Genomic DNA, 9,863 nt, shown 5'->3' with positions numbered 1-9,863 from the left:
GGTTACCTACTAAGTTGTAGGCACATGAAGACCCAATATAACATATAGTCCATGAGGCCCTAACACAGAACACCCCAATAATCCAGAAGGAAGAAATTCACTCACACATTATTAACCCACAAATTCACTCAGAAGACAGTAACAATCCAACCCGCTCGGACGATCCTAGTCAATCAGATGGAAGAAGTTGAACAGACACGACGAAGACTCTTATACGTCGTGGTCATGAGTGACCGAGCGTTACTAATATTAGTGTATTAGTTAACCTTTATAATGGCCAATAATGATGACTGAAATATAAGCTGCCCTCTTGGTCACGGACAAGGGTTCACATTCCTTATAGTTTCTTTTTTTTAATAAAGGGAATATATTAATATCACGAAGATACCAGTTACACCAGCCACTGCAACAACGAAATGTCGTAAGGACATTATGGACGCACACATCCCAAAACCTTAAAGAAGAAAAAGAAAAAAAGATCCCACTACGATGATCAATTCCTTGTAGCTGCAGCACAAACCACCACAAAGAAGAAGAAGAAAAAGATCCCACTACGATTCATCATTGACTTTTCCAACCGGTGTCTTCTCCAGAATAGACTGGCTCTCATCAGCTGCTTTTTTGATCTCGGTGCGCTGCGGGATGAGAAAGAATGAATAGTTAGCCATTCAAACATGTGTAATACGGTCAACAGGAAAGTAAAGAAGGGAACACTTTACCACATAGTTAATCACCGGAACAGCAGGGACTCCTTGCCCTGCCCTGACATCTCTGTTGTACTTCCCCTTTGATAGATCCTCAAAGTTTACGAGTTCTTCAAGAATATCCTCATTATATGCCGGCGGGCATATCTCAACTCGAGTATTTTCAAGAAGCCATCGTATGTAGTTATCAAAAGCAAGTGAGTTATGCTCACGAAGCTGGGCATGGCACTGCTACGAGCTTCCTCCACACAAAGCTGGAAGCGGGTAACATACGGAGCATGATGCTTGTCCCAGTCCTTTATCTTCCTCTGCCTTCTCCTGTCCAACCTACATGGTACAAAACCAAACATTAGCAAAATCAAGAAGGAGTGACGATGCTTAGTCAATACGGTTCATGCTCTCTTACCTATGAAGTGCTTTGTCCGTATCCACCCATTCCGGTGGGTGAGGCTGGAACAGACCAAACTGACGAATCACGCGATGTGGCAAATGAAACTCAACCGCCCAGTTGCATATCAATGGGCACCGCATAAGCCAGAGATCCCTATCCCGCAAGCACATCGGGTTGATGGAAAACTCCATGGTGTACGCAAGTCTGTCATCGGTGCCATATGGCTGCCATACCACCTATGAAATAGGGCAACAATGCAAAATTGGTGACTTTTTTTCAGGCAAGCATGAGAAATGACTGAAGTAATGACCTCGTTACCTGCTCAGGCGTAATCGTGTCCAACTCGGCAATGTACTTTTGGTACATGAGATTGACATCGTTCGTCATGTCGGAAACCACATCCCACTTGTAAGCCCAAGTGGGGCGCTGTAATTTGTAATCTTCATCTTCATACCAAGGATTAAACCTGACGCTCTTCGGGCGTCCAATAGGCAGACGCTCCCAGCTCTATACAGAAAGTAGAAGCATATTACCACCAATGCCTGCACTATCTGTGATCCTGCAACACGCATCGTCCAGCTGCATATGAAAGAAAAACAATGTTAACTTGACAGCAAGCTTGCATTGCTAATGAAGAAATGAGTTGATCACAAAACACACCAACTACCTGTCGGTACAAGTAGGCAAGAGTCGCTGAACCCCAGCTCCATTTGCTATCGAAGACGGTCAATGCCTTCGGCCACATCCATGGAGCGTTCTTGCCAATGGAGTCAGGAAACAAAGTCCTCGACACAACGTACTACATATAGACACGAGCATGTGTCTGGATCACATCATTAGTGGCATCCGGAGGGCACGTAGGAAAGTTATTTTGAATCCACGTGAAAGCAGCTCCGGCTGCTTTCCTTTCCCTCTTCTTCTTCTCTTCTTCCTCCTCTACATCAGCCTCAACCTCGGTAGGAGCCATACTGATAAGAGCAATCATCTGCTCGCGCCACCCATCAGAATCGGTGCTCATACAGAGAGGCCTCCCGTCGATAGCAAGACCGGTGATCAACGAGACATCCTCGAGCGTCACGGTCATCTCCCCAGTCCGAAGATGGAAACTGCGCGTCTCCGGCCTCCACCGATCAGCAAGAGCGGACACCAGTGGAGCGTTCAGATTCGGTGTGGACCGGCTGACCAACTGAATCCACGTGAGTAGTCCTGCCTGCTTGATGTACGGTGTGTACCGCTCATTGTAAGGCATGGCAGGACCAGAGCCCCCGTGATACCGATCTTCAGAGGTTCAAGCTTCTGCAAAAAAACAAGTAATGACAAATCTTAAGGCATGTAAATTTCAACTAAAGGCAAATTTGCAAAATATTTAGATTACTCGTTATTACCATCTCCTTCTCGCGCATCATGTAGGCCCGGTGTTTCGTGTCGTAGACATCGTCCAGAAGCCAAACTATCCTTACAAATTTCAAACAATAAACATATATGAGTTCATCTCAAATATCGGTAAACACTCAACATTTCATATGTGTTCATCTAAACATCTCATATGTATTCATCTACAAGAATCTCAACATCTCCTTCTCACACAAGGAATAAATGATTGTAAATTCTCATATATATCTCGTATGACACATGTGTTTAAATAAATCAACATCTCATATTTCAAATAAACTCAACATCTAATATATATCTAAAAAACTCAACATCTCACATATAGCTACAAAACTCAACATCACATAATTATCTACAAAACTAGGCATCTCATATATATCTAAAAAAATAAACAATCTAGGTTTCACTAACAAGTATCATATAGTACCGGATATGACTACACATCCTCCATCACAAACCACAATCTTGGACAAACAAAGATCCAAACCAAGCAAATCAAAGGTTCCACCTAATCTTGGGCAAATCCCTAAAATTGCAACGAATTTACGGAGGAAAAGAAAGGGAACGGAGGAGTTTACATAGTAGGAGGGATTGGAGATCGAATCCAGGCCTCAAAATTTCAGATCTGAGAGGGGGTGTGGGGGGATCCGAAGGGGGCGCCGCCGCCGCTCTCTGTACAGAGAACAACTTCCTCAGAGGGGGAAGAACTGCCTGGGAGGGGCTGGCCCGATGCGGCTTAAGTCAACATGCAACGCCCAAGCGATAGGCGCTGCACTATACACAGTGTGGCGCCCTAGCCTTAGGTGCTGCACTGTTGTCTGTGGGGCCGCAAGAGGACCAGGGCTGCCACGCTGGCTGGACGTGCGATGCCTAAGGGAAGGGCGCTGCAGCGTTGGGTGCGGCGCCGTGCTTTCGAGCGCCACACTAAAGGGTCAGCAGAGTGAAATTTTTTCGAGAGCAGGTCAGTTTGTGATTTGATTTCGCCCTCAGGTCAAATATGTGATTTCCGCCTCTGCAGCTAGCCAACCGGCCACATCTAATCTCGTCACATCTTCATCTTCCCACCTTCCTCCTCCCCAGTCAACAATTGCGGATTCCCTCGATCGATCCGACAAGAGCATAGGTGATGGAAGGTCTCAAGCTGCGACCAAAGTGCTATTGGGATCTCGGATTCGCTCCTCAATTGGCTATGAAGGTTCCCCGTCTAGATCTCCCCTGAGGCTGGTCGTAATGGTAGTATCATACATGCCAACTAGGCAAATTTGATGAGGTGGCATAGAATTAAATGAAGAAAAAGAGGGTTGAGTATCATATCATGGTACCGCATCATATTAAATGTTGTGCTACTATGTGTCATGCATGCTAATAAATGAAGTCATCTATAATACTAGCATATGATATTATGCACTACGGATGTAGTATCATACACTAGTATCATATGCATGATACTAGTATATGATACTTGTCATTACAACCAGCCTGACGGAATTATTTTAGTTCGGCTCTTCGATCTCACGCCGACGATAGAAAGCTGCCTCCTCGTTCGACGGCTTTGTCATCTGTTGTCTCGTCTCCACCGAATCACCTCTTCCCTCCTCTTTCCCTTGCTGATATTTATTAGAGGAGTTAGAGGGACTATATGGAGTTTGAGTCCAATTGGTACTATATAGGGAGGACGAACAAAACAAAATGGATTGTGAAGACGTGCGTGAGAACGAAAAAAGGGGTCGCAGGGCCAGACCCATATTTAGAAGTGCGTGTGACGGGCCGAGGAACGCAGGCCCGGGCGAGCTGCGACTTTTTTAACGAAACTTGGCTCTACAATACAAATTAGCACCACCCATAAATTTCACGTAACGTAGAAACGATGCGGGACGAAACCAAGAATATCATCATGCTTAATTATTAAATTATTAATTATTAATAATAATTAATATTAATATTAATAATAATAATACATAATAATTAATAATATAAATTATTAATTATTAATTATTAATTATTAATAATAATTAATATTAATATTAATAATAATAATACATAATAATTAATAATATTAATTATTAATTATTATATTATTATTGACAAAAACCATGTTTTATTAGTTTTTTAATACAATACAGACGCAAGCGCTCATATACACGCGCATACACTCACTCCTATGAATGCAGACACGCACACCTTACCCCTATGACCACCTTCGCAAGACTGAGCCGGCATATCATCTTGAAATTTACGAAGTCACCGTAGGAATGCACATCGCATGAATAAATGCGAGCATCAGGATTTAAATCCTGATGGGCTGGGGATACCAGAGTTCCTCTAACCATCCAACTACAGATTGGTTCGTCCATGTTTTTTCTTTTTAGGGATTGGTTCGCCCATACTTTATTACTGGTATAGACTATGGTGGAGCCGATGGATGTGACCCGATTTGTTGACTGGGCCGGTGTGAGTGAACCTGCCTTAACAGCCGTACTTCGTGGGCTGGCCCAAACACGGCACATGCTGCGTGGCGCCCGTTGGCCTATGAATGTCTGGACGGGCCCGAGGCAAGCGCGTCTTATACAAGCCTAACATACGCGGAACCCGGCCGTTCCGTAGATCGAAACCCTAACGCGGAGAGAGAGCGGCGGCGGCGGCGGCGGCGGTGGTGAGCGTAGCAATCTCAGCAGTCAACACCCCTATCCCCACCACCACAAGAACTGCGATGGATGTCGGCGGCGGCGGCGAGTATGGCAATCTCAACGACCCCATCCCTTCCCCCACAAGATCTGCGACGGCGGATGGCGGCGGGGAAGATGTCGTGGAGGGGAGCCCTCCGCCGTTCAAAATCCGCAAGCTGGGCGCTCCGGGTACGAGTTCAATTCTCGCTGAGGATCAGAGTGGGGCCATGGCTGCCAGGGACGGCAATATCGGCGTCGAGCGGATGGATTCGGAAGAGGCCATTGAGTCGATGGCTGCCAGAGGCGGGCATGTGGATACAGAGATGACCCAATTCAAGTGCGGCGAGGTTGCGGATGAGGAGCTTCGGAAGGACGAGATGAACGGAGGCAAATCAAAGCAGCAGATCAAGAACCCGGAGGAGGGGGAGGTGGAGATGGACCTAGCCAAATCAAACTCCATCATTTCTGTCTCTGAGCAGGAGATCAAGGAGCTCTGCAAGCAGATGGACGAGATGGTCGCTTTTATGAATTACAGGATCATACCTTCAGCCCCACTCATCTGCAGCAGCAGCAGCAGCAGCAGCAAGGAGACGAAAGATGAACATGACAAGGCACCACAGTCGGGGATTGACGGCATCTTACAGCGGCTAGCTGATGTGCGCCGTGACATGTCCAAGCTCAAATCGGAACTGGCCCCTTTCTGGCACAAGTATCCTCATGAGAAGGTGCTGACTTCTTCAGAGGAGAGGGCGAAGAGGCTCAAGTCCAGGCAGGAGTATGAGAAGATGGATAATAAGGAGAAGGCCAGGAGGCAGATGGAGTTCGACGCGAGTGACTTCGAGGGCTACTGTCAAGGCTTGACATCTTTTGTTGAACACTTTGAATTCATAAGTAAGATATGGCCAACACTCCTAGTTAATCACACAGCAGTGTTCGTTTTCTAATTGCCAACCAGCAAATTCCTTCCTTGTAGCAAGTACCGATTCATGGTTTATTAGGATCGATGTACACTAACTTATTTCTCTTGGCAAAACTCTGCAGCCCTAGTGAGCCCCATGCACTTCACACACTACACGCCCAGACAGATCCCACACCATCTTGCTACCTACGGGACCACCTTGCAGATCTTGTCTTTTAAAATTGCCAACATCGATTTGGACCTGGAATGGCCACTCCTGGAATGGCCACTCCAAGTGTATGGTGTCGTCGCCGCACGAGACAATGTGGATCGTAGACGCAATATTCTCTTCTTGAGGGGAAGGAGGAACTTCCAAGAGATCACCCAAGAAGTAAGCGCCTATCGTATTCTATTAAATATCCTTTTATCTCCTCATCGTCTCATACGTCTTAGTTTGTTGCAATTAAGCATGTGTAATTATGATGCCTGCAGAAACCCTTCTTGTGCTTGACTGGCCCATCTCGTGCAATTTTGGCCAATGACCATGTTGACCTCGAAGTCCAACTAAAACTTAAAGGCCCAACAGAGTCTGAAGACAGAGTGTTGATCACTAAAAGATGCCAGTGCAGTGCCTATCATGCCGATAATGGTTTATATACTCTTACCTTGGATAACCGTCTTTGCACAGCAGAGTTAAGCCTGCAGCAACTGTACTGTAAATCAGTCCAAGCAACTTTCTTGCGTGTCGGTGGCTTTGTTAAAGGCAATACATCCCCTTTCATTCATGGAGGCCGAGTTGCCTGCTCCTCACCACCTCATGGAGGCCAAGGAACTGCCCTGCCCAACCAAGTTGTGTTGCTTGATTCTCGTTATTGTGATGGTGGGAAGATGCCAATAGGCGAAGAAGATGGTTACCTTGATCTGTCAAGGCATGTTGTTTCTGTTGAATTAAGGAGAGTTAGAGACGTTTCTGAAGAATTGGAAGAAACCTTGAATGTTTTCATAGAAGCCTACTCAGACTCTCCTCCAGACTCTCCTCCTAAAGTTTCTGCGAAAGCTGATTTCATGGTCAAGCCTCGGTATTGCGGCATAAGTGAACATGAATGTGTCCTTGCCGGCTCTATGGTGAAGATTACCATTGCTTGGTCACCTATTCTTCGAACCAACAAGGTTATTCTATGAGAGGGATATATGTTTGGCAGTGCTCGGGCGTGAATGTTATGAAGTATACCTGTTATATCTATCTATTTCAAGAAGAAAGATTAATGGCATGGTTTGATGCCGCGTGATTGTGAGATCCTGTCGAGAAGATCAAAAGAACGCACACAGAAAACAACCTGCCGAAACTATGTACCTTTCATGAGGTAAGTTGAGATTTTCTCCAGAAGATTGATAGATTGGTAACAAAGTGATGTTTTCTTGACCATGAAATTATTCTGTTCCATTACATCTTATTCACGTGATGTTTTCTTGCTTTTCCCTGCCAGATTCTTCCGAAATCAGAAATGTCGATGCAGATCAAAGGGAAGAAGACAAGGTGGTTACCACAGATTGCATCTGTGAGAGCTCTCATTCTCCACTTTTAGTTACTTAATACTTGAAAGGCATTGGATTTTTATAAATATAGTTGAGCTTTTAGGAATCCGTATATGAGCTCTGCTTAGAGAGAGCCACAACCTAGGTTAGAGCCCTGATGTTGGATAGTACTGAGCCAATTGGCAGTTTTGTAATGTGTGAGCAAATGCCAACAAATGATACTGTGATAGGGCCAATTTCCCTTACCTGATTTTATTTATAATCTGAATAAATAGGTAGGGGCAATACATTACCCAACCCTCTATCGATCTGATATGGTATCCAACTTAGTGCGTATTTGCACATTACCCAACCCTCTATTGATCTGATATGGTATCCTACTCTTGTGTTAGGGACACTTGGATGCAGACCTGAATGAGACTGGGAGAGTCAGCCAGCTGTTGTGGGATTGTATGGCTCCCTTGTACTCCCTCTGTTCGGAATTACTTGTCTCGGAAATGGATGTATCTAGAACTAAAATACATCTAGATACATCCATTTCTGCGACAAGTAATTTCGAACGGAGGGAGTATTACTACAAGACATTTAGAGTAGCATTTTTATGTGGAACTTGTTTGACTTCATTGTCAAGGTTGCTCGTTGGCTGTCTAAAGAAGCCAAACCAGCTTTCATATACTCATCCGAGTTGAAGCGGACACCAGACACTGCAAGAACAATAGCAAAAATCTGCAATCTGCAATCTGCAATCTGCAATTTGATAAGGAGGGAGGTTTTCTATTGGTACTGCTATCTAAAGAAACGTCTTATATTTTGATAAGGAGAGGGAGCTCCACAGCATATGCTCCTATGATATAGAAAGTCGATACTAATTTGGACCAGTATCTTAGGTCGACCTGAAGACTTGCTAACATGCCAACAAACATGGCAATGGTAGGTTTCTCAGTGGAGGCCGAGTGCAGCCTTGGGCGTCAAATACATCATCCGGCCGTCCCCAGACAGTAACAACAAGTTGGCTGCAAAAACCATTTAATTTATTTCATAATATCGGTGGTCTAGTATTAACAAGTTGCATGCCAGTTGGCGTATTTAGTAGCACTTGTCATATGTGATGTAAGTATGCCTCGTTTGTTGTTAATTTGCACCAGTCGGGGGTAGGATCTCAGTAACTGATACTCCCTCCGATCGGAATTACTTGTCTCAGAAGTGGATGTATCTAGATGTATTTTAGTTTTAGATACATTCATTTTCGAGACAAGTAATTCCGAACAGATGGAGTATTATATTATCAGTCCACAACAGATTGTTCTGCTTTTGCTTGGACAGTAAAAGTACGGAACGTCAGATTCTGACGTGAACGCTGGTTTCACTGTTGGATTTGAGCACACATCTTAAAGTAGAGGTCCACGGCCATGTCAGCCCGTGAAAGCGTTCGGTAAAAGCTATCCCCGTCCCGAACGATGCTTTTCCTCCCCAGCCAAATGCTCTCTTCCTCTGCTTCTCCTTTCATCTCACACACACTGACCCAGCCCACATAAGGTGAGCGCAGCCGCGGCTGTCATACTCGCCGGCGCCGAGAACCAGGCCGGCGTGCTCCGGGTCCGAGCCAAGCGTCTCCATCTGCCGTCATGGGCGGGGGGCGAGGGGCGAGGGAGGCCGCCTCCATCTGCGTGCTCCTCGCCGTCGCCGAGCTGACCGTCCTGGATGCCATCGGAGTCCGCCGTCGCGCTGAGCTGACCGACGCCATCAGAGTCCGCCGTCACCGGAGCTGCGTCTCCTCCGCCGCGCACCTTCGCACCCGTCGCGACGGTGCGGCTGGAGGCGACGGCCGTCCTAGCCCCTCGGCGCGCTCCTCCTCATGAGCGACGGAATCCTCCTCGTCGTCTTCTCAAGCTTATCGGGACGCTGGGAACTTGTCCGTTGCGCGGCCGACCGGAGGCGACGGCGCGATCCTGCGCCGCGACACCCTCCACCGTCACGTCTTCTCCTAGCCCGGTGACCAGGGCGCTGCCCATGGGTGACGGGACCCTCCTCCTTGTCTTGTACGGGCGCTGGGGTTGCTAGCAAGTCCAGGCCAGAAGCCATCGTGCGCTATTTTTTGCTATCGCTGCTGTGTGTCGCTACTGTCAAGTAGTGAGATGCCTGAGGGTGTCTTCCTATTCCCCCTCTTCTCTACACATTTTTCTGTGAAGGGCTATGTTAGGCGCAGATGATGGCATTTTTAGTTGATGTTCATGTTCATTATAGTCTGTTTTAGGTGCAGACGATGACAGGGCTAT

General features: G+C 46.3%; 1 protein-coding gene across 2 annotated transcripts; it reads left to right on the top strand.

The window, feature by feature from the left end:
- The first annotated feature begins 5,075 nt into the window (after positions 1-5,075).
- On the top strand, positions 5,076-8,749 carry LOC119366524. 2 transcript variants are annotated; one of them, XM_037632273.1, is made up of 5 exons: positions 5,076-6,044; positions 6,195-6,442; positions 6,544-7,415; positions 7,539-7,588; positions 7,980-8,749. In XM_037632273.1, exons 1-3 carry the CDS (start codon positions 5,198-5,200, stop codon positions 7,231-7,233), a joined length of 1,785 nt encoding a protein of 594 aa, XP_037488170.1. In that variant the 5' UTR covers positions 5,076-5,197; the 3' UTR covers positions 7,234-7,415; positions 7,539-7,588; positions 7,980-8,749. The 2 variants fall into 2 exon arrangements, with proteins under 2 accessions (XP_037488170.1, XP_037488169.1); XM_037632272.1 differs by having other exon boundaries at positions 7,539-7,610.
- Positions 8,750-9,863: the final 1,114 nt, after the last annotated feature.

This window comes from Triticum dicoccoides, chromosome 2B (genome assembly GCF_002162155.2).
Source record: "Triticum dicoccoides isolate Atlit2015 ecotype Zavitan chromosome 2B, WEW_v2.0, whole genome shotgun sequence".
NCBI lineage: Eukaryota > Viridiplantae > Streptophyta > Magnoliopsida > Poales > Poaceae > Triticum > Triticum dicoccoides.
Note: the sequence above shows the minus strand (reverse complement) of the source record. Positions and strands in the feature narration are given on the sequence as shown.